Source organism: Elgaria multicarinata, chromosome 18, assembly GCF_023053635.1.
Source record: "Elgaria multicarinata webbii isolate HBS135686 ecotype San Diego chromosome 18, rElgMul1.1.pri, whole genome shotgun sequence".
In the NCBI taxonomy this organism is placed as follows: Eukaryota; Metazoa; Chordata; class Lepidosauria; order Squamata; family Anguidae; genus Elgaria; species Elgaria multicarinata.
In genome coordinates this window covers 14120577-14143879 of record NC_086188.1, presented here as the reverse complement: position 1 = coordinate 14143879, position 23303 = coordinate 14120577, and the positions used below count along the sequence as shown (strand labels likewise).

The window sequence follows — 23303 nt, the reverse complement described above, 5'->3', positions numbered from 1 at the left end:
TTCAATGGAAGGCCCAACAAAGGGGCCAATCAGACCAGGAAGGCAGGGTGCTGGGACAACCCTGCTTATTGCCAGCCTTCCATCCAAGGGGCTGGGACCCTTGGCGTGTAGACTCGCCACCTTTTTCCAAACCAGTAGAGGGACTGGTTCATAGGCAGCTTTCACCAGGCCAGATGATTTGCCCATCTAGCCAAGGGGTCTCTAACATCATGCCCACAGACACCTCTCTTGGTGCTCTTGAAGCTCCTCCCCTCTGATTTTTATTTTTGGGGTGAAAGCACCCAAGACGCCCTCTCAAAATTGCACACCTGCTGACTGATCCCAAAAAAGTTGGGGACCCCTGATCCCTACTCTGAATGACAGCAGCTCTCCGGCAAAGGTCTTTCCTGTCTAGCTCTTTCCTATCTTTCCTCTCTCATCTCACACTATTGTCCCGCTCGTGCTCTTCGCTCCTCTGACACCATGTTTCTCGCCTGCCCAAGGGTCTCTACTTCCCTTGCTCAGCTTCGTCCATTTTCTTCGGCTGCCCCTTACGCCTGGAACGCTCTTCCAGAACATTTGAGAACTACAAGTTCAATCGCAGCTTTTAAAGCTCAGCTAAAAACTTTTCTTTTTCCTAAAGCTTTTAAAACTTGATTTTGCTCTGACTTTTATACTCCCTGTTTGGTGCATTCTCTTCCCCTCCTTATTGTTTTATTATGATTTTATTAGAATGTAAGCCTATGCGGCAGGGTCTAGCTATTATTGTTTTACTCTGTACAGCACCATGTACATTGATGGTGCTATATAAATAAATAAATAATAATGTCTTCTGCTACCTGATACTTCTAACTAGAGTTGCCAGTCCTTCAACCTGAGTCTTTCTGCATGTGAAGAATGCAGCTCACCTCTGAGCTAGGGTTGATCTTGATTCTCACCAGGGTTCTTTTTATCCTTTTCTGCCATTGTCCCCAAACTGGTGCTCTTCCCCAACCTGGAAATTTTGGATTTCAACTCCCATCAGCCTCTGCCAGCATGGCCAACAGACAGGAACTCTGGAAGGCTGACTCCCAGCATTCCAGACCATTGGCTAGGATGGCTCAGATTGATGGGAATTGAAGTCCAAAACATCAGAAGAGCTCAGGGTGAGGAAAGGGTAGTTTACCGCACACTAAGAAAAAACCTTCTCATTCAGAAAGCCCACCTCTGGTGTTTCCCCCACCAGCAACAGGGAGAACAGGTTTCCTTGTAATGATGCAGACCAAGAAGTTGAATTTGTTAAGCAGTGTATTATTTCATGCTGAGAAGTGGAAAAATCAATATCCTTCAGGCCTGAAGAGCTCTGTTCTCTGGCTGTTTCAGCCATGGCAAGTCATGACTGAGAACCAAGTAGATACAAACCAGCCTGCCTAGACCAAGAGGAGACAGCCTTGAAGGATGAGATCACTCCCTAACACACACACACACCTATTTAAAATCTCATGCGCATATTCTTTTTTCAGAACAATCTGGAGCAGGGCCGGCCCATTCATGAGGCAAGGGGAATGCCTCACCTTAGGCGGTGGTGCAGGAGGAGCGGCAAATTGTGTGCCCCTCCCTCCATCAGGAGGACCTGCCATACTCCTCATCCATCCACTCTTTGCTGCTGCCACTTCTCCCATTCACCTTCCGCCATCGTCGGCCGTTGTGAGGATGCTCTCAGAGCGAGTGGTGGGTGGCCAAGCTATCTGAAAAGACACATTGACTGCTTTTCCTGGCTCATGTGGTTCTTCAGAGAGCTTCGTTGCCCACTGCTCAAGATCTACCGGGGGGGGGGGTGTTTAGTGGTAGCAATGGCTAAGACTGGGAGACAGCTTGATTGATGGATGGGATGGGGCGTAGGAAGATGCAGATTGACACAGTGGCCATGGCAGAAGTTTGCACCAACACTGATCAGGCGCTGCTTTCAAAGAGATCACCGGAGAGACAACAAGGCTTCCATGACCAGCCCCAACCTAGCATTAAAGCACTCTTTGGCTAGAGAGAGATTTCATCAGCTAACCCGGCACCTGTGTCAGCCTGATAAAACAGGAGAGGCATTGTAAAATGTGGATGTATTTGTCTACCAATCTCCCTTTACCGGGATCAGCGAAGCATCGTGGGCCATTTACGGCCTGCCCCACAGGGCTGCCACTGCAGCACCACATCGAACTGAAAGCCGCAAGCACATGCTTTGTATGAACCAAGGGCATTTACAGACCAGGCCTTCTTGGGGCTTGCTCCTTCCTCCTCCACCCACCACGACCCACCATCAAATCACGCCAGCTCAATTTGTCTATTTGCAGAGAAGCTCTGTGAGATCTGAAAATGGGAGTGGGGGAGAGGAGGCACCAAATGCACTTTGCAGGCAAGCAAACAGGCAATCCTATCAAGGAACAGAGCCCAGGCAAGACAAGTAAAGCTTGGGGAAATTAATCCAAGTCTTCCATCTTAAGACCAATGTTGACGCCCTTCCGGAATCAATACATTTCGGGCCAGCACACCCCTCTCCGTATTATCCCAATAAATAATTCTTATTTACATAAAACAGCCTGCATTAAGGGCGCAGGATGTCTGCCCCCACCCAGGCGAGGCGCTTGGCATTCTTCTCCCATCGAATGGGCTTGCCATCGTCCTTCACGGTTTTGTCCGTCCATCCCCACCCCCAAAACGGCCACGAGCTACAAGGCTCTAAATTTCCAAGTACATATTTCAACATGGGTCTTGACTGACCGGACCCACGATGCAATGCCCGACACGGTCCTCCGACTCTGGCGGTGGGGAGGATTGGCATGGCTTTAGACGCCACGTTTCAACGGCAGGGAGGGAGCAACAGGCCAACGATTCAAGGGAGGCTCTTCCACGAGGTTATGGCGGATGCTGCGGTCCGAAATGCCTCCCCACCCCAATTAGGATGTTGTGAGGAAGGGAAGAGCAAGTCTTCAGCCTCTTTCTCATGGGTTGCTCCTGCTGGTTTCCTCGCCGGTTTCACATGGACAGGAGGTCCGGGGGGTACTCGCCGTAGCAATATTTTGCAATGGGGTTGCGATAAGTGTTTTCATGCTGCACGCTCTGGGCAGGGGAGAAAGACAGAGAAGGCCTCTTAGGGAAAACCAAGCACAGACAGAGAAAAGCTGATTGTCAGAGAAGCTATGGGGAGGGACTGTTGCTCAGCGGTAAAGCACTTGGCATGCCCACGGATCTCACGTCCACTCCCCAGCATCTGTGACCAGACGCAAGACACGACAGAGAAAACTCATCAACTTTAATAATTGTATAGAAGAGGGAACATTGAAATGCCCTCTACTACACCCAGTTAGAAAGACAGGTGTAAGGGAAATGCAGAGCAATCCTATGCAGGACTACTCAGAAACAAGTTACTATCACGTCCAATGGGATTTACACCCATGAAAGCATGCACAGGATTGGAGCTTTGTGTTCATCTTCTTCGACAAGTCACTTGTCGTTTGATGAGCCGTGCGCCCCATGGCAGCCATTTTAAGACCACTCACTCCACCCATGGCAGCCATTTTAAGACCACTCACTCTACCCATGGCAGCCATTTTAAGACCACTCACTCCACCCATGGCAGCCATTTTATTTATTCATTTATTCATTTATTACATTTTTATACCGCCCAATAGTCGAAGCTCTCTGGGCAGTTCACAAAAATTAAAACCATAATAAAACAACAGCCTAAAAACACAAATACAAAATACAGTATAAAAAGCACAACCAGGATAAAACCACGCAGTAAAAATTGCTATAAGATTAAAATACAGAGTTAGAACAGTAAAATTTAAATTTAAGTTAAAATTAAGTGTTAAAATACTGAGAGAATAAAAAGGTGTTCAGCTGGCATTGAAAGGAGTACAGTGTAGGTGCCAGGCGGACCTCTCTGGGGAGCTCGTTCCACAACCGGGGTGCCACAGCAGAGAAAGCCCTCCTCCTAGTAGCCACCTCCCTCACTTCCTTTGGCAGGGGCTCACAGAGAAGGGCCCCTGCAGATGATCTTAAGGTCCGGGCAGGTACATATGGGAGGAGGCGTTCCTTCAAATAACCTGTCCCCAAACCGTTTAGGGCTTTGAATGTCAATACTAGCACTTTGAATCGGGCCCGGACCTGAACTGGCAGCCAATGAAGTAGTAAAAGCACTGGCATGATGTGGTCTTACCAGCCAGTGAGTAAGACCACTCACGCCACCCATGGCAGCCATTTTGTGGTAGCGTTCATAGGAGTCTTCTAAATTTCAAAATGTGCCCACAAGCCTGCAAAGGTTACGGGAAACCTAGTATTTAATTTGAAATCAGGCCAGGGGGATTCATTCTCCCAGATTAGGAATGGGGTTGATAGATTTCATTTGGTCGAACTTTTTAAGCAAACCAACCTAATTTCCACTTCCGGGACTAATATGCTGATTGGGACTTAGTTATCCTTCAGGTTGTGCACTTCTCTGGATTTTGCAATGCAGATCTTGTTTTAAAAATGTGTATTGTATTAATGAATGAATTAACTTACATGGTTATACTGCCTATAATAGCCAAGCCTCTCTGGGCAATTCACAATCAAAACCATAATAATTAACTACTAGGGAACTTGCATACAAAAATGTGTATATTAGGAAAGGTTGTGTACAAAAAGGGCATATTTTTGTGTTGTTTTTTTTGGGGGGGGAATTGCAGATTGATGCAGGAGCTAAATAGAATGGACTTATGATGGAATCCATGAAAAACCAATACATACAGGAAAGAGACGGATTCGTCTTTGGGATGCCACAATGTTTAGAGCGATGTGCAGGCCAGAGTGGTGTCCCAAACCCCTAAATCCCCCCTACCTGTGATGAGGTCCTGCACTTGGCCAGGCACAACTCAAACTGATCTTCCACAGCCATGAAGAGGTTCCAGAAAGCTACGGCTGCTCGGTTCAGAAAATTTTCCAGGAGTCGTTGCTGGGGAGGGGGAAAAAAATCAGTGGAAACTCTTTGGAGGATGAACTAATTTTTGAATAAATGCTTTTAAGGGTGGAGAATTGGGGTGGAAAAAAAGAAAAGAAACCCAACCAAGGGGAAATGCATGAGGGTAAGGGGAGCAGGCATTTCTGCTAGGATTCGAGGACACACTGCAACATTTCGTTGCAGTTAGAGCTTGTTCGTTCCTGACACTGAGCCTTCCTTACCTTGTTGGGCTGCAGGCAGCAAGAAACGCAGGCCTCATACACGCTGCAACACCCGTTGCGCAGACAGGTCTCACAGCTGTACAACTTCGCGCTGGGCGCCTCAACGTTGCAACAGCCGTTTACCAGCAAGTCCTTCCTTTCGCAGATGTAACCTGCAAGAAAGAGACCACCGGCGATTTAACAGAAGAGGTGAGGAATCACTTGTTTCTCCAGATATTAGCCTTGTGTCTGTGTATTGGGGAGGGACGGGAAGGGCACTAAGATTTACTCACGAGAAGTACTGTGGTGTAGTGGTTTGAATGCTGGACTTGGGACTCCGGAGATCCAACTTCAAATCCCCACTCAAGCCATGATGCTCCCTGGGTAATGACACTACATCTCTTGTCTAACCTATTTACCCTAACTCCAAGGAGCTCAAGGCAGTGGAACTCATGGGGCCCCCCACAGTGTGTTAACCCAGGGGCCGTATGTGCTAACTTAATTAACAGCTTGTGGCCCATGGGCCGGAGGTTCCCCATCCCTGCTCTAGATCCATATCACACTACCTTTCCGCCCCCTTTTCTTAACAAGGATTCCTCGCCTCCCCCAATAGGTTGAGTTATTAAAATGTTTCATTCTACCAAATTTCTATGATCAATTTTGTATTGATTTTAGTTGTTTTAAATTTGTATATGTGTTTCTAAAAACTCTATTTTTTTATTGGAAAAGGTTTGGGCTTCACAGACAAACCAGCCCCATGACATATAGCCACAGTGCAGGAAAGTAAACACAGGCACTTAAATATCAGCAGAGACTATTCAAATCTCAGTACCTCTGTCCAAAATGGATCTGCCACTGAACTGCAGGCCTCTTTCCAACCAGCTCTGCTAAATGCAGTATTGAAAGTATTATGCTTTAACTTGGGTTACAGATGCACCCAGTATATACAACGTTTAAACAACAGGTCTTGAAGCAGTACAACAACTCCATGCATTACTTTTATATCCTCCCTCCCCACACCATTTCATCTCCACAACAACCCTGGGAGGTAGGCCAGGCTCAAAATGACCGGCTCAGCTCAGCTCAGCCAGTGAGCTTCACAGCTCAGCAGGGACTGGAAGCTGGATCAGCACCGTTCTATTTTGACACTCTAACCCAGCTGTCTCCAACCTGGTGTCCTCCAGATGTTTTGGGCCACAAACACCATAATCCCTGATCATTGCCCATGCCAGCTGGGGCTGATGGGAGTTGTAGTCCAAGAACACCAGGCTAGGGAAGGCTGCTTTAACTGCTACACCACACTGGCTTCAGAGGAGAGCTTTACCCAGCTCATCTGTGATCAGCAGCTTCCCCTGGACAGAATTCCGGCACTGGTTACTTGGCTGACTGCCATTTCCTGAGCTGAACTGGACTTTCCACGCGATTGGATGGTCTTCGTCTTGCACTTGGGGGAGATTTCGATCCTGTGGCGCCCGCTCTTCCTGAAACGAAACAGACAGCGGTGGAGTAATGCCACGGCTCAAAGGGATACAGCACCGAAACTTTTTGATTAGCAGGGACATTTTTACCAGACAAGGCAGGATATAAATGTCAGTAATAAATAAATACCTAGGTAAAAGATTCAGCTGCTAACAATTAACTGAAAGCTGCCACTCAGGAACATTGCTTCTTGTTTTATCCTTGGTGACACAGTATTTGTCTGTTTCCATCCAATATTATTATAAGTAACCTGTCTATATCACATACAGAGACACACACCAATATCAAAGAAACCTAAGAGCTCTGCTGGACCAGCAGATCAAGGGTCCAGCTAGTCCAGCCCTCTGTTCACACAGTGGCCAACCAGCTGCCCCAAAGCAAAATCCACCAGCACGAGTGCCACAGCACCCTCCCACCCATGCTCCCCAGCATACTGCCTCCAATACTGGAGGTAGCACATAGCCATCAGTAGCCATTAATTGCCTTCTCCTCCAGGAATTCATCGAACTCCCTTTTAAAGCCATTCAAATTGGTGGCCATCACTCCATCTTGTGGTAGTGAAGTCCATAGTTTAACTACGTGCTGTGTAAAGAAGGAATTCCCTTGTGTGATGAAAGGGATTCATAGAATCATAGAATCATAAAATAGCAGAGTTGGAAGGGGCCTACAAGGCCATCTAGTCCAACCCCCTGCTCAATGCAGGAATCCACCCTAAAGCATCCCTGACAGATGCTTGTCCAGCTGCCTCTTGGAGGCCTCTAGTGTGGGAGAGCCCACAACCTCCTACCAAACAGCTTTTATTTGGGATAATCAGATCTGTGCTTTGGGGTCAAAATTTTCCTAGTGCTTTACTTTCCCATTTCATTCATAACAAATTATTTATTTATTGCACTTACAGCCTGCCTTTTTTCCTCCAAGGAACCCAAGGCGACGTACATGATCTTCCTCCTCTCCATTTTATCCTCACAACGACCACCCTGTGAGGTAGGTTGGGCTGAGAGTCTGTGACTGGCCCAAAGTCACCCAGTGAGCTTCCATGGCTGAGTGGGGACTAGAACCAGGATCTCCTGATTCCTAGTCCAACACTCTAACCACTACACCACTTGGCTTTCATGAATATTTGCTAAATACAATATTAGTCAAACTTGGCCGTTTCAGAGTTGTAATTAATGTCTTCCAGATAATCATCCTTAGCAAGTATTTGAGAGAACACAAACACATACCTCACTGAAATACATATATGTCTCAGTATGAAATGTAGTCAATAAGTAATGACAGCAAAACTGAAGGTGCCCTGAGAACCTCAGTGAAAGAGAGTTGAACTCTGTTGAAACAGAAAATTGGTATATCATGGCCAGGGCATGCTGTGAGTTGCAGGCCTTTTTTCCTGTCTAAATATACGCAGGATTGTGCCTTAATAGCTTCAACGTGGCAGGCAATGAACCCAGTTCTATAGTTAGGAACAATTCAGAGTAATGGTTACACTATTACACCAGGCTACAGACCGGGTTCCAACAACACGCTAATCAACGGTTGTTTTCCATTTTGTTCCTATTACACACAGACACACGTTGATTAGCGTGTTGTCCGAACTCAGCCACTGACTCTCGGCCTAACCTACCTCACAGGGTTGTTGTGAGGATAAAATGGAGCAGAAGAGGAGGGGAACATATGCCATCTTGGGCTCCTTGGGAGGAAAATGCGGGATATAAATGTGACACAAGGGCCTCATCTACACCAAGCAGGATATTGCACTATGAAAGTGGCATGAAAGTGGTCTATGAAAGGCAGGAGCCACGCCAAGCAGGATATAGCGGCATGAAAGCGATATAGGGCATGTGTCAGTGGGCCTTAAACAGTGGTCAGTACACTTCAATACCGCCATAAAGCAATAGTGTGGCTCCTGCCTCTTATATACTGCATTCATACCGCTTCCACAGTGCAATATCCTTCTTGGTGTAGATGAGGCCATGAAGAAATACAAATAAATGACCTGCCTGAAGGTGCTACTGACCTGCTTGAAGGTGCTACTGAGGAAGTAGATGAGGGACAGCCCGAAAACGACTCCCAGGACCCAGCGCTTGCGGAGCAGCCTCCGCCACACCAGGGCGAACAGCTGCACCATGGAGGAGGAGGAGGAGGAGGAGGGCCCGCCTGCCGCTGCGACAATGAGAACGGGAAGAAGGCCGGAGCACGGTCTGCCTGGCGGATCGGGCCCTTCTCTGGCCTCGCTAGCCCATCTGGGGATCCGGGGAGGGGGGGTAAGAAGGGGAGACCCTCACCCCACCCCAGGGCTGGCCTCCACGGGGGATTCGCGCGGCTGACATGCCGAGAGAAGGGCTCACGTCAGGGGCTCGATCCCCAGCCGCATCTGCCTCCTCTCGTGTCAGATCCGAAGCAAGTCCGCTCTCTCCTTGCCTTCGCGGGACCCACGGCCGATCCGAATTGGGGTTGGGGGCTGGAGGGAGAAAACCCGATCCGGATTGGGGTTGGGGGCTAGAAGGAGAAAACTCGATCCGGATTGGGGTTGGAGGGAGAAAACCAGACCCGAATTGGGGTTGGGGGTGGAGGGAGAAAAGCCGATCCGGGTTGGGGTTTGGAGGGAGAAAAGCCGATCCGGATTAAGGAGGACGCGCCAATCCGAATTAAGGGGGGGGACGCCTCCCTCCGTGCAAAGCACCGCCGCTGCAATCGCAGCAGCCGCCCTTCCTCTTCGCTCCGGATCCACACCTGTCCAGGCCAAAAGGCAGCGAGAGGGTTACTTTGTGTCCAGTTGAGAACGCTCGGGAGGGGCGGAGTCGGAAGTCACGTGCTGCGCCGGGGCCGGAGGGGGAGGGGGAACAGAGAAGCCTAGTGGGGAGGGTCCTGGATCTGCCTGCTACCCCGGGACCAGGTAACCCTGATCACTGGGGGTGGGAGGCGCCGGGTGCCCTTTGCAATTCGCTTATAGTGGTGGTTTTATGGTAATTGGGAACACAAGGCAGAGCTCCCCCCCCCGCACCCCCGTTCCATCTTCATTGCAGAAAAAGCCAGGGCTAAGAAAGATGGGGCAGGGCCGCCTTGAGATAATCTGCCCCCCACCACGCACACTGTGAACCCCGAGACAGAGAGATCCTGCAATATACAATTCTGAAATCAAGGGCCTAGTTCTCATTGAGGTTTGGGCTGTGTCCCTTCAAGCTGTAGGTGGGGGCTTGTCCACTATTAGGGCAGGTGTTAAGAGTAGGCACGGTTGGGCAGTGGCTGAGGGCCCACAGACGAGAGCCCCTGGATTTGTTCCTCGTTTTCATCATTAGAACCGGTTTGTTCCCCTGATCCTATGTACCGGTATGTATTATATTTATATCCTGCCTTTTTTCCTCTTTAAGGAACTAAAGGCGGCGTGCGGAATCCTCCTCTCCATTTCTATCCTCCCAACAACAACCCTGTGAGGTAGGTTGGGCTGAGAGTCTGCGACTGGCCCAAAGTCACCCAGTGAGCTTCCATGGCTGAGTGGGGACTAGAACCCGGATCTCCTGACTCCTAGTCCGACACTCTAGCCGCTATACCACACTAGCTCCTTCCCTGTGAGAAAGTAGGGTTAAGAACCGTATGCATACTTTGATTTATTCTTGTTTTGAATGGAAAAATTCTGTACCACTGTGGATACATCTTGTGGAAATGTAGGATATAAAATAAGCAGTACAGGTAAAACTTGGCAAGGGTCAGACAGTGCATCCTGGAGGAGGGGGAGCCGGTGGAGGCTGGTGGCTTTGATGTCAGCGAGGCAGTGAATCTGCTCTGAGTTTTGGTCAGAACTCTAAAGGAGCTATCAAAGGTGCAAAGCAAAACCAGAGTTCTGACTGGTTCTGACCGAAACCCAGAGTAGATTCATGGCCCCACTGATATCAGAGCCACCAGCCTCTAATTCAGTTTGTCTAGAACAGCCTTCCTCAACCTGGGGCGCTCCAGATGTGTTGGACTACAACTCCCCGAATGCCCCAGCCAGCTGGCTGGGGCATTCTGGGAGATGCAGTCCAACACATCTGGAGTGCCCCAGGTTGAGGAAGGCTGGTCTAGAGGTTAGTGTGTGATTCCCTTGAAGAATCCTGTTGCAAAGCAAAACCAACCAAAAGGTTAAAGGAGAAAGCTCCTTTAGAGTTCTGACTGGTTCTGTCTGAAACCCAGAGCAGATTCATTGCCCTGCTGTCATTGGAGCCTTGAGTTCAGTTGGGCTAGAAGCAGGTGGTGTCAATTCATTTGGGCAAGAAGTATGTGTGTGGTTCCCTGAAAGAATCCTGGGGATTGTTTGTGAGAATGCTGAAAATACTTTGTTGGAGTGCCGTGTTCTTCATCAATAAACTACAGTTCCCAGGATTCCCTGGGGTTGAGTGGATAATTTTAGACAAGTCTAAGCCCATGACATAGAGTTATTCCATGGATATTTTTTGCTGTACATCTTGGTATGAAACTGTGCTGTATCAGATCAAAGGCGTATCTCGTCAAGTACCCTGTTTCCCACAGCGGCCAACATAACAGAGTGATATTACATTGTTACTTAGGGTGACCATATGAAAAGGAGGACCGGGCTCCTGTATCTTTAACAGTTGTATTGAAAGGGGAATTTCAACATGTGTTGTTGTTATGGATGCAGCACCTGGTGAAATTCCCTCTTCATCACAACGGTGAAAGCTGCAGGAGCCTTGCCCTCTTTAACTAGAGCGACCAGTTACAAAAGACGCCAGGGCTCCTGCAGCTTTCACCGTTGTGATGAAGAGGGAATTTCACCAGGTGCTGCATGCATATAAATGACACCTGCTGAAATTCCCCTTTTAATACAGCTATTAAAGATACAGGGGCACGGTCCTCCTTTCCATATGGTGGACATCAGGAAAAACGTCCTGACTGTTAGAGCAGTACGACAATGGAACCAGTTACCTAGGGAGGTTGTGGGCTCTCTCACACTAGAGGCCTTCAAAAGGCAGCTGGACAAGCATCTGTCGGGGATGCTTTAGGGTGGATTCCTGCATTGAGCAGGGGGTTGGACTTGATGGCCTTGTAGGCCCCTTCCAACTCTACTATTCTATGATTCTATGGTCACCCTATGTTATTCCCCAGCAACCAGTATATACTTCAAGCCCTCTAAGTTGGCAGCCATCAGTAGAACTTGTGGCAGGAACTTCCGCTAACTTCCAGAAATGTTGTTCCCTGCCTCAATCCAAAGGGAGAGGTGGGTAAGAAACAAATTTATTATTATTATTTATTAATAATAATAATATAAAAATAATCTGTTGGAGGGGTGCTTCCTTTTTGTACACCTTGCACCTCCCACCATTCAGTTTCATGCCCATGTTCTAGTATTGTGTGAGAGAGGGAGAGATTTGCCCTTTCCATTTTCTCTACACCATGCACAATTTCATACCCCTTCATCATGTCCTCTCCCCTAGCACTTATGAAGATGAATTCCCTATGCTGGAGCAAGCTGCACACCTCTAAGGATGCATGGCCAAGAGTGTACTGTATATTGAGAAGCCTGTTTGCTTTTCTGATTTGTTCTGTTTTTTCTGTGCCTCCTGCTACCCACCCACCATTCCCCCCCACTTTTCTATCTTTTCTTTCTTTCTTTTGGCCTTGCTATCTCTTCTCAGGAGTGAGAAATCTGAAAGCTTGAATCTCCAGTTGCAGCCAGCGTTTCTCCGTCACGTAACCAACGGCTCTCTTCCCCAATTCGTAAACTTCATGTGACCGTCAGCTTTTAATGTGGGTACTGCACAAAGAGAAAACCCTATTCCTGTCCTTCCAGGAGACCAGTTTTCTATTGGATGCTAACTCGTTCATGGTGGAACTTTGGAGCTCTGCTTCCCATCCATTGACATGTGGCAAGGTCTTGGGCCGGTCTTCCGAAAAGCATTCTGTGCACGATGTTACTGAGCGGATGGGTGTCTGCGCTGCCGTAACTCCTGTAGCCCTTGTCACTAGTCTCCAACGATCAGGCAGGGTTGATTGGCAACGTTAATGTTGAGCGTGTTGTGTTTTAAAGTGCTAAGGAAGATGCAGAGACGGCACAGCAGCATCACCGACAACCTTCCTCCCGAAAGGTAAGCGAGTCTCATTTAATGTAATGCAGGCTTGCATTTAAGTTCTTGCCCTAAGGAGAGGGCCTTTTCAGTGATAGCAACCAGGTTGTCAAATGCCTGCAGTTGTCTGCAGAGGACTAGCCTAGCAGCTTCTGCAGACAACTGCACGAATGTTATAAAGCCCTGAGGAAGAACGCAACCGCGTTCGAAACGCTTAGGAACCTGGCACTTTAATAAAACTTTTAATAATAATATTATTGTAAAAGATTACTTGGTTCCGCCCTTGCCTTTGGCTATTTTTTACTCCCCTATGGGGTTTTCCTTGCTTTTGCACTTGTCAAATGCCTGCACCAGAGAAGCTTGCCTGGCACATATGTTGTGACCTTTTTCAGTGGCAGGTGAAGACTTTAAAACAAAAAATCCTAGGCGTTTTAGTCTTTCTGTTTTGTTTGTAAGGGTGCAGTCCTGTGTCTGTTTAGATTTTTTACAAGTCCCAGCATTCTCCAGCCAACCATAGGGAATGCTGGGAACTGTAGGACTTTTGTTACCGGTAAACATATCTGGGATTGTACCTTTAATCTGTTGATGTGTTTTTAGATCCTTCCACTACTGATGGTTTTTTACTCCGTTTTTTTACACTGGTTTCATCCTGTTTTAAACTTTCAAACGTTTCGTGCAATGTTTTGTCATGCTGTTTGTTACGGTTTTAATTTTTGGTGAACCATGCAGAGAGCTTTATCTATTAGGAGATATAGAAATGAAATACTTACTTTATTTATTTGCTTATTGATTTATTTCACAACTCAACTGGTCATCATACGTAGGCGACCAGGACTTCCTCTGTCCTTCCTCTGCTAGCCTGCTTGGTTTCTGAGCTGGCCGCAAAAGAAGAAAAGCCCTTTCTGTTGTAACCAACACAGAAATGTAACAGGCATTATTCCCCCTCCCCAGGTCCTCTTGGTAGAAGACATATAACTGACCTGCTAGTAGCCCCTGTTTCCAGGGGACTGAGATCATACCCAACATGGTACTCTCTAGATGTGTTGGACTACAACTCCCATTACCCTTGCTTGGGATGATGGTAGTTCTAGCATAGCACTTTTGGATTGAGCCAGGTTGGGAAATGCTTGAGCTTTTAATGGTTAACACCATTTCCGGCTACCATAGTTTACAACACTAAATCTGTGGCAGCCCAGAGAGGAGGCCGGGTGGCTCGTGGGCTCGCGTGGAGGCCTTGGGTAACACCCACAGACAAGCGGCTGGCCATTGGGCCAAATCAGCCCGAAGTGGTTTGGCTACTTTGGGCCAGGATCAAAGCCGATTCGGTCCGAGGCGGGCCAAATTGGCCCGCTTTGACTTGGCTTCAGGATTGAGCTGAACACAGCCCTAGTTCTGCGCCTCTGCCTTATGGGTATATTTACTGACGTTTCTTTTACCTGGGCATGCTAGCATTTGCGATACTGCCTTCCTCCAGCCTTTGGCTGGGAAGGTTGAGGCAGGCTTTGTGTAAGGAAACTGATGAGCTGGGTGATAGGGGAGTAGATGCTTTCACCTTTGCCATCCATCGATTCCTTAACCCCCTTTGCGTCTGCGCACGCCAGGAGCCGGAGTCAAGTCATCACCTCCGAGACGAGCGTGGAAGAAGGTGGCGTTTTTGAAGGCCTCAAGTCAGAAGCTCCGCCTCCGCAGCAGCTTTTTTCAGGGCTGGGCGGCATCCCATCGGGACTCGGAGGCATCCCGTCGGGCGCCATCACGGCCACCCCTTTCCAGTCAAGTTTGGTGCTGGGGTCCTCGGCAGGAGGTGGCGAGGTGTTCATCCAGATGCCTGCCCCACGGGAGGAGGGAGCCAGCCGGACAGACGGAGGCCCATATCACCACCGGCAGCTGCCTCACCATTACCATCACAGCCACCAGCGCGGTTCCTCCCTGCTCCACATGGCTGGCGGTGACCGTCATGGACATCCTGAGGAGGGCCCGGAGGACCAGCCAGGGACTCCAGCTCCTGCCCTTTCAGAGCTGAAAGCTGTGATCTCCTGGCTGCAGAAGGGGCTCCCCTTCATCACGATTCTCTTGGCTAAAGTCTGCTTCCAGCACAAGCTTGGTAAGTCCCATGAGTTTAAGACTTTTTATTGCTATGCGGTATTGAAAGAAAAAACATTCTCCAGACCAGCACGCTGTCTCCAACAGGGGACAGACAAATGCTCTAAGGAAGGTTTGAACAAGGCCTGCGGTTTCCTCCCAGGCATTCTGGCACTTGGGATTTTATGATGCTGTACCCATTTGGCTGATGGTCCGTGGGCATAGCCAATCAGGGTTCCTTTATCCAACCATTTTAGGTCAGAGAGCCGGTTTACGCTGGGCCAAGCCGTATGAACCTGTCAGTGTGTGCAAGGTGAAATGTACTCCCCTTGGCAGATTGTACGGAGCACCTCCAGGATATTCCCCCAAGGAAGCTAGAGGTTGCCCTTTAATTTTAGAAGACATCACTCGCTTTATTTTAGAATGTGAAATCTACTCTGACATGAGGAAATTTTATATCCTTCATTTGAAAGGATATAAAAAGGATGCAAGGAAAAGCTGTGCCTTTAAAGCTGCAGGAGCTATACTACAGGACCAGATATAAAAGAGGGCAGGGCTCCTGCAGCTTTAACTGTTGTGATGAAGAGCGAATTTCCTGCATGCACACAAATGACACCTGCTGAAATTCCCTTTTTTTATACAGCTATTAAAGATACAGGAGCCCTGTCCTCTTTTCCATATGGTCACCCCGCTACTGGTCTGTTTCCCGACACAATTCATACTGCTGGTTCTGAACTATAAAGCCCTATATGGCTTGGGACCAGGCTTCCGGAAAGTCTGGCTTCTCCCGTTCGACCTTGCCCCTTTCTTATGATCTTCTGCAGAGGCCCTTCTTTTGACACAGCTGCCTTTAGAGGCACTTTTGGTGGCGACCTGAGATAGGGCCTTTTCGGTGGCTGCTCCCAGCCTTTGGAACTCCCAGGCTAGTTTTGCTCCCTTTTTGATGTTCTTCCACCAGCAGGCAAAGACCACTTGATTCAAGAAGGCCTTTAGCCTCTAAGTAGGTCTGTTGGTTTGGGTGCTGTTTTGAATAATATTATTTCTGTAATTGTTATGTTTTTGTTGCCTTTTAGTGTATTGTGTGTTAATCCATTTTAACTAACACTGTAAACTGCCTTGAGTACCATTTTTTTGTAGAAAGGCAGGGTACAAATAAAAGAAAATAATACATAAATGGCTCACTAATGGTACCATTTCACAGATGTGTAGAACTGAGGTCGAGGACTTGGATTCTTTGGTACCCAGGTACGCATGGGATGATGTGGTTGTTTCAGGTTTGTCTTACAGGTCTCCCTTCTCTCCTCCTCCTAGGAATTGCTCTGTGTATCGGCATGGCCAGCACTTTTGCATACGCAAACTCAACTCTCCGTGAACAAGTCTCCTTGAAGGTGCGTATAGAGCAGACATCTACAGACTGCCGGCAGTCATGTAGGCCATGGGGCTAAGAGGAGTTTTCTTCCTAAGATGGGGTGAAAATCAACAGATGTTTAGGAACCAAAAATAAGCATAGGTAGATTTATTTATTTACCAGTTGCTTCCCCGCAAACATAGTTTGCGGAGAAAAGTAAAATCTAATGGAAGGTTTAACAACATAAGGTGTACAGAGACATTTAAATGTTATTTTGTTGAATTTAACAGATGGAGTTTTCTTTTCTGAATGATAACTAAGCTTTGACTGGGTTACTTTTAACTGTAGGTGTCTCATAATCCATTAATGATTTATTTACAGGCTGTAGGTTACTGGCATATTTCTGTACTTTGGTCAGCATGTCTATTTATATCGGTGTCCAGAGACTTTTTTTGCGTTCATATTTCATTTTGCTCCAATTTGAAATTAATTATGTTTAATTATACTTGACCTTTTTTGTATTTAAAATAAAACTTTATGGTACGTAAAGTTTAGAGAAGCTAGCCTAATTCTTAAAACAAAAAATAAAAGCTTTACCGTCATAAATAAACACCTGAGTTGGAGTTATAGTGAAAACTGTTGCTATTTGTGGTATCTGTGTGTCAAGTTTTCCAATGAAGCATGTTTCATGAGAATAGGTCAATCGGAAGGCAGTCAAAAAGGGATGACCAACTTACCCCCCCCCCACTTGGAATTCTAGATAGATGATAAACTTCCATAGACATGAAGAGGACAAGTCCATATTCTGAGGAGGTTACAACCTAACTTTGAGTGCAGCGGGAGAGAAATAGAGGCAGGAGTAAACAAGCAGGGTCAGCAATTTACGGAATAATGGGCTCAAGTTACAGGAAGCTCAGTTCCGGCTGGACATCCAGAAAAACATCCTGACTGTTAGAGCAGTACGGCAATGGAACCAATGACCTAGGGAGGTTGTGGGCTCTCTCACATGAGAGGCATTCAAGATGCAGCTGGACAGCCATCTGTCAGTGATGCTTTAACGTATATTCCTGCATTGAAAAGGGGGTTGGACTTGATGACCTTATAAACCCCTTTCAGCTCTTCTATTCTATTATTCTATGATTTCTTTTCTTTTTTGAAAGCAAGCCACTAGCCCTCAAAGCTGCAAAGCTATGCTGAAATCTTAGAAGTCACAGGGTTCATGTGCTGGTCTTCCTTTCCTTCTCAGGAGAAGAGGTCAGTGCTGGTGGTATTCTGGATCCTGGCCTTCCTCGCAGGGAACACCCTGTACTTGCTCTATACTTTCAGCTCCCAGCAGTTGTACAACAGGTGAGCAAATGGCTTGTGTTCCTGGGAGAAACAGGCCGCTTACAATTTTCCTAACTGATTTTGCTTGTCGATTCCATGAACCTTCTTCTTTTTCATTCTCATCAATTCTGTTTTGTCTCCCATTTTGTTTTTGTTGTTGTTGTTCTGTTCTTTGTTTTTAGGATTTAATTTTACCCGTTCTGCTGTGCTCATATTGTGAGTATTTTAATTTGGGTTCTCCGCCCCCTCCCTTTCATTTTTATTTGTTTAACAAGATTGCCCATCGCTGCTTTCAGAGGAGCGTGGAAAAATATCCCGCAATGGCCCCATGTGGCACCGTGGATGGCACTTTAGAAGTTCTGTGGCTGGGATTGAGGCCTAGAGTGCAGACTTATTATGCATGATTAAACAGAAAAGAAGTTCTTGTTTTTTTCTGTCTAAACGTGCATAGGTTTGCAGCCTGACGTGCTTTGGGCTTCAGCGCCAAAGGGACTCAGCTACTGCTGGCCAAATCCCTGGCTTTGCCCAGCATCCCCGTGGGGGCGCTGCGCACTGTGCGAAGCAACGTGGCAGTGCTGGGGAAAGCATCTCTGTGCTAGCTGCGGGCAGTATCCAGTGGCGACATTCCGCAAACTCAATTAGCGGTAGCGAAGCTCCGTTGAATCTTTCTGTTTTGCAAGTGGCTGCCCATTGGCCTTGTGCGACCGCTTGCAAGCATTGTGCAACAGCGGGTTGTGCAAAATGATGCATTGCACACATGTAATGCAAAAGCGCTTGTGCAAGAGTTCACTGTTAATGGGATTCTTCTCATGTGCGGAGTTCCGAACCTAGTTTGCGCTAGCGCAACGTCGTTTGCGTTAGCGGAATGGCACAGCTGGATACTGCCCTGTGCACCCAGCCGCCCGCATTCCTAGTGTTATGATCCAGTCTCAGAGCATTGATAACAGGGGAAATTCCCCTTTGGGCATCTACCCCTCCTTGCAGGAATCCCCACTGGAATCCTCAGGGGGAAAACTCCACCAGTGGAGGCTGGTGGCTCCAATGTCAGTGGGGTGACCAGTCTGCTCCACATTTCAGTCAGAACTCTAAAGGAGCTATCCAATGGGCTTTGTCCCCAGGATAGTTCCTTTAGAGTTCTGACTGAAACCTGGCACGGATTCACCGCCCCACTGACATCGGAGCCCCCAGCCCCCACTGATCTATGGTTATCTCCAACCTGAAATCGGAGATTGGCTCTTCTGGCCTGGTTGGGAAACCCAGCAGGCCAGATTGGGTCCGTGGGCTGTGGAGCATGCACCCCTGACGTAGGTCCTTGGGTCCACCTCGAACCTGTTCCTTTTCTCAGAAGGAGCATCATGGCGCATTGATGGTACTGTGTGCCTTTTCTCTGTGGGGAGCCTCCAAGGCTTCAACGAAGTTTCTGGCCGTCGGCGCGCCCTTCGGCAACGTTCACCTCTTCCCTTCCTGCTTTCCCAGCCTTATCTTCCTGAAGCCTAACGTGGAGCAGATGGATTTCTTCGACCTGATGTGGATTGTGGGGATCACCGACTTCGTCCTCAAATACCTCACCATCGCTTTGAAGTGCCTGGTTGTCGCCCTGCCCAAAATCATCCTGGCTGTTAAATCCAAGGTAAAAGAGTTGCGATCTCGCTCTGGCAGTGACGGAACAACTCCCACACCACTTCTTCTCTCTTTCTTGTTTTTAAGGGCTGTAATTTCGATTTCCTTTTTTGTTTTAGCACATGAGGTGGGCGAAAGGAGCACCTCTGATGGTGCTGTGGAGGAGGATGGTGCTCAGCCCGTTGTGGAGAAACCTTTGTTCAGGATGGCACCTCTTTGACCCAGAGAGGGAGGGGATGAGAAGGAGAAGGAGAGGGTGCCACCATATTCATTTATCACATTTATATCCCACCTTTCTTTCCTCCAAGGAACCCAAGGCGGTATACATAATCCTCCTCCACCTCTCCATTTTATCCTCACAACAACAACCCTGTGAGGTGGGTTGGGCTGAGAGTCTGTGACTGGCCCAAAGTCACCCAGTGGGTTTCCATGGCCGAGTGGGGACTAGAACCCGGATCTCCTGACTCCCAGTCCAACACTCTAGCCACTACACCACGCTGGCTCTCACCATATGTCCCGTACAAGCATCTTGTAGATTATTTATTATGACATTGAATGGATGAATCTTTTATTTCCATCACAGACCAACATAACAAACAATAACAGCAATAAAAACATATTGGTAAAATACATAATAAAATCATTACATTGGACACAGCAGTCCCAACCAGAATCTAAAATATTATTATTCAATAAAACCGTTCAAGATCGATTTCCGTATGCTGGTCCGATGGTGGTGGGTTATTTCAATTTCAGCTGATTGTTCACAGCCAGTTACAGATTGATCATGACATTTATATCCCAGCTTTTTATGTTTTACAAGGATCCTAAGGCAGCTGACATAGTCCTCTCTGTTTTATCCTCACAAAAACCTTGTGAGGGAGGTCAGGCTGAGAGTCAAGGATTGGCCCAAAGTCAGCTTCCATGGCCAAGTGGGGACTAGGACCCAGATCTCCTGAGTCCCAGTCCAACCACTACATCACACCGCCTCACACCTAAAGGAAGGTTCTAATCCTTAGTGAACAGACCACCCTTCTCCTGTGTGCTAACAGACAAATGATAATGGTGTGAAAAAACTCCTGTTGATCTTATAACACATGCTTTTGAATATGTGGTCTACGGGAGGCTGTTACTTAGCAGGTCCCACTGAAAAAAAATCGAGAATTGCACAGTCACTGTTCATTTCAGGCTTAGTTCTTGCTGAGTTGGTCACCCTCTGTCTGTACCTAGGGAGGTTGTGGGCTCTCCCACACTAGAGGCCTTCAAGAGGCAGCTGGACAACCATCTGTCAGGGATGCTTTAGGGTGGATTCCTGCATTGAGCAGGGGGTTGGACTCGATGGCCTTGTAGGCCCCTTCCAACTCTGCTATTCTATGATTCTCTGGGCTATACCACTTTGGGCTAGGCAGGGAGGTCTCACATAATGGGATGCTCTTCTATACAAAAAATAATAGTAATAATAAATCCTTAACAAATAGAAAAGTAGCAGATACGTTTCTTCCCTGACGTACTGGTTTTTTGCCAGTTGAATTTATTTTTACCCCATTCCTCGATAGTTTTCCGAGAGGCTTAGAAAAGATACAGTAATGATAAAACACAATTACAAATAAAACGTGAGACTAGATGTGAAAAGGACAGTAAAACAGTATTTCAATTCAGTCACTCAATATTAAAGACTACTCCAATACAAAGTTTATCCATATTATGACCTCCTCCCAAAAGGAGGTGACTATTGGGCATTGTCAAAACATGTGAATAAAAGAAGCATTAGGTGTGTTACATCTCCAACAGTTATGCAAATTAGACAAGCCCTTATTTTAAAAAGCATTGTAGAGTCTAGTAAACCCGAAACAAGATTTCTTTGTGGAATAAGGCATAGAAGATCCATAGAAACTTTAGGTACAAAGGCTAAAACAAATATTTTTTGTGTGTAGCAGAGGGGTTGCAGGGCCATACTGTGGACCTCGGGGAGCGACCCTGACCTAAGTGTTACCCACTCCCATAGTAAACACGGGAGCCAGCATGGTGTAGTGGCTAAGGTGTCGGACTGGGAGTCAGGAGATCTGGGTTCTAGTCCCCACTCAGCCATGGAAACCCACTGGGTGACTTTGGGCCAGTCACAGACTCTCTCAGCCCAACCTACATCACAGGGTTGTTGTTGCGAGGATAAAATGGAGAGGAGGAGGATTATGTACGCTGACTTGGGTTCCTTAGAAGAAAAAAGATGGGCTATGAATGCAATAATAAATAAATAATAACTAAATTAAAGAAAGGACTTCTTCACACAGTGCAGAGTTAAATTATGGAATTCATGACAACAAGATGAAGTGATGGCCACCAGTTTGGATGGCTTTAAATTCTTGGAGGAGGCGGCTATCAATGGCTACTAGCCCTGATGGCTATGTGTTACCCCCAGTATCCGAGGCAAGTCAGCCTGTGTGCACCAGTTACTGGGGAACATGAGTGGGAGGGTGCTGTTGCACCGTGTCCTGCCTTGTAGGTCCCTGGTCAGCCCCTGTGTGAACAGAGTGCTGGACTAGATGGACCCTCGGTCTGATCCAGCAGGGCACTTACGTTCTTACCAGTGAGCCAGTCTGACTTGATCTAAAGCAGCTTCAGAGATCCACACATGTCAGTGAAATGCTGGGCACACAGAGGAACTTTTGGCTGACTTTAGAAGAAATGCGGGTGACCGCTTGGGCAAAACCCTTGCGGTCTTCTCCCACCCACCCCCTCCCCAGGCCTCCGCTTTCCCGCTTGCCTTTATTTCCCTCCTTCCCATTTGCGCCAAAGCCCTTCTCTGACGGAGATGGATGGGCTCGTCCGCGTCAAGCCCCCGCTCTCATTGTTCTCGCGCCCGTGCTGAAATTTCGAGCGGGGATCGGAAGCGATTCTAAATGGGGCTTGTGCAAGTAGGTGGGGCAGGGACGGTTTGTGCCCGTGTGCCGGGGCGCTCGGAAGGGCTGTTAATTTATCTCTGGCGGCGGTCCAACAATTTCCCTCTCCTCTGATGGTGATGATGATTATGATGATTTTATTTGGGGGAGATTAATGGGCTGGGGTCGCAGCGTCGTTCAGCTTTGCAGGGGAAGGGGAAGCAGCCTGACGTGCGAGCGAAGCGAATCGTCAGCCCAAGACAAATGGCCAAGCTGGATGAAGTTCACAGCCTTTGCTTGCTCGTCTAAGAGCTATCCCAGGTCCTCATTAATCCTTGTCCAAAAGAAGAAAGAGGCTCCGTCTGTATTTTCAACCACACCGGGAGGCTGGTAAGATTGCATCTGTCAGGGGCCCTCTAATGGTGCGCAGCACAGATGCCTCATTCTGAAAATAACTCTTTGTTGGGACGCTGAGCCATCTCGAGCCTTTCCAAACCTCCCCCCTCCCTTTTCGGGAGACCTTGCAAACAAAGCCCTCGTGGAGGCTCCGGGTGCAGAGCTGCAGGTGGCACCTTGCAACCCGCGTTGTGCTCGTGTGTCCTGCACTGAATTTGACCTTCCCGGGCGTTTTGGCTTTCTCTCTATATTTTTAAGTGTGTTTTTCTTTTCTTTTCTGAGCCTTGCAGTGGCTGAGCAAAGCCTGAAAACCCACAAGTCATGTCCAGCAGTGGACTTCTTGTGTGCAGATCTCCCTCCATGGAAACGGAGATCATCTATGTCAAGGGTGGGGAACCTTAAACCCATGGGGCAATTCTGGCCCACTTGGGCTCTCAGTTTGGCCCTCCGGGGGTCAGCAGATGGCTGCACCTTTTCTCTCAGCGCCAGCGGAGGCTGGTGATTCTGATTTCGGCAAGGCTGTGATTTCATTCTGGGTTTTCACTTCAAACCAGCCAGAACTCTAAAGGAGCTGTCCAAGGTGCTGAAACCAGGTTGGGGCTTCAGCTCCTTTAGAGTTCTGACTCAAACCCGGAGCAAATCATAGCCCCACTGAAATTGGAGCCACCAGCCTCCACTGCTTGCCGCTGCCTTCTTTCCCCCAGACTGCCAATTGTTCGCTGGTTTTCCGGGCCTTTGCACAGTGTTTCCCCCATTGTAAAGGTTGAAATGCCTCTCCTGAGCCCTAGTTCCTTAAACCATGGCTTTAACCACAGTGGTTAAGCCAGAAAGCTGGGCTGTGTTCAGAAGACACCTTAAACCACGGCTTTAACCATGGTGAATAAAGCAAGAAGCCTTATTCGCCATTGTTAAAGCCGTGGTTTAAGGTGTCTTCTGGACACGGCCTGGCTTTCTGGCGTAACCACTATGGTT

At 47.8% G+C, this 23303-nt stretch overlaps 2 protein-coding genes across 3 annotated transcripts in view; one reads left to right on the top strand and one right to left on the bottom strand.

Annotated features, from left to right (window-relative positions):
- Positions 1-1038: 1038 nt before the first annotated feature.
- Positions 1039-9022, bottom strand: SPRING1 (SREBF pathway regulator in golgi 1). Its single transcript, XM_063144042.1, has 5 exons — positions 8645-9022; positions 6476-6632; positions 5173-5324; positions 4832-4945; positions 1039-3069 (listed from the first exon to the last, which is right to left on the bottom strand). Exons 1-5 carry the CDS (start codon positions 8753-8755, stop codon positions 2986-2988), a joined length of 618 nt encoding a protein of 205 aa, XP_063000112.1. The 5' UTR covers positions 8756-9022; the 3' UTR covers positions 1039-2985.
- Positions 9023-9485: 463 nt separating this feature from the next.
- The window catches only part of RNFT2 (ring finger protein, transmembrane 2), a 34133-nt gene continuing 20315 nt past the window's right edge, over positions 9486-23303 (top strand). The window contains exons 1-6 of one of the 2 annotated variants that reach the window (XM_063143701.1): positions 9486-9523; positions 12413-12707; positions 14288-14787; positions 16077-16153; positions 17360-17460; positions 18916-19069. In XM_063143701.1, coding sequence (XP_062999771.1) covers positions 12625-12707; positions 14288-14787; positions 16077-16153; positions 17360-17460; positions 18916-19069 — 915 coding nt within the window. In that variant the 5' untranslated portion in view covers positions 9486-9523; positions 12413-12624. The remainder of the gene's footprint in view (positions 9524-12412; positions 12708-14287; positions 14788-16076; positions 16154-17359; positions 17461-18915; positions 19070-23303) is intronic. The other variant, XM_063143702.1, reaches the window with a different exon arrangement.

Bases quoted from the DNA above. Each gene is read 5' to 3' on its own strand.
- SPRING1 (XM_063144042.1), bottom strand. From the start codon at position 8,755: ATGGTGCAGCTGTTCGCCCTGGTGTGGCGGAGGCTGCTCCGCAAGCGC. The intron at 5,325-6,475 runs GTAAAGCTCTCC...TCTTTCTTGCAG, and splicing joins GCTGATCACAGATGAGCTGG to GTTACATCTGCGAAAGGAAG. The intron at 4,946-5,172 runs GTAAGGAAGGCT...CCCCCTCCCCAG, and splicing joins GCTGCCTGCAGCCCAACAAG to CAACGACTCCTGGAAAATTT.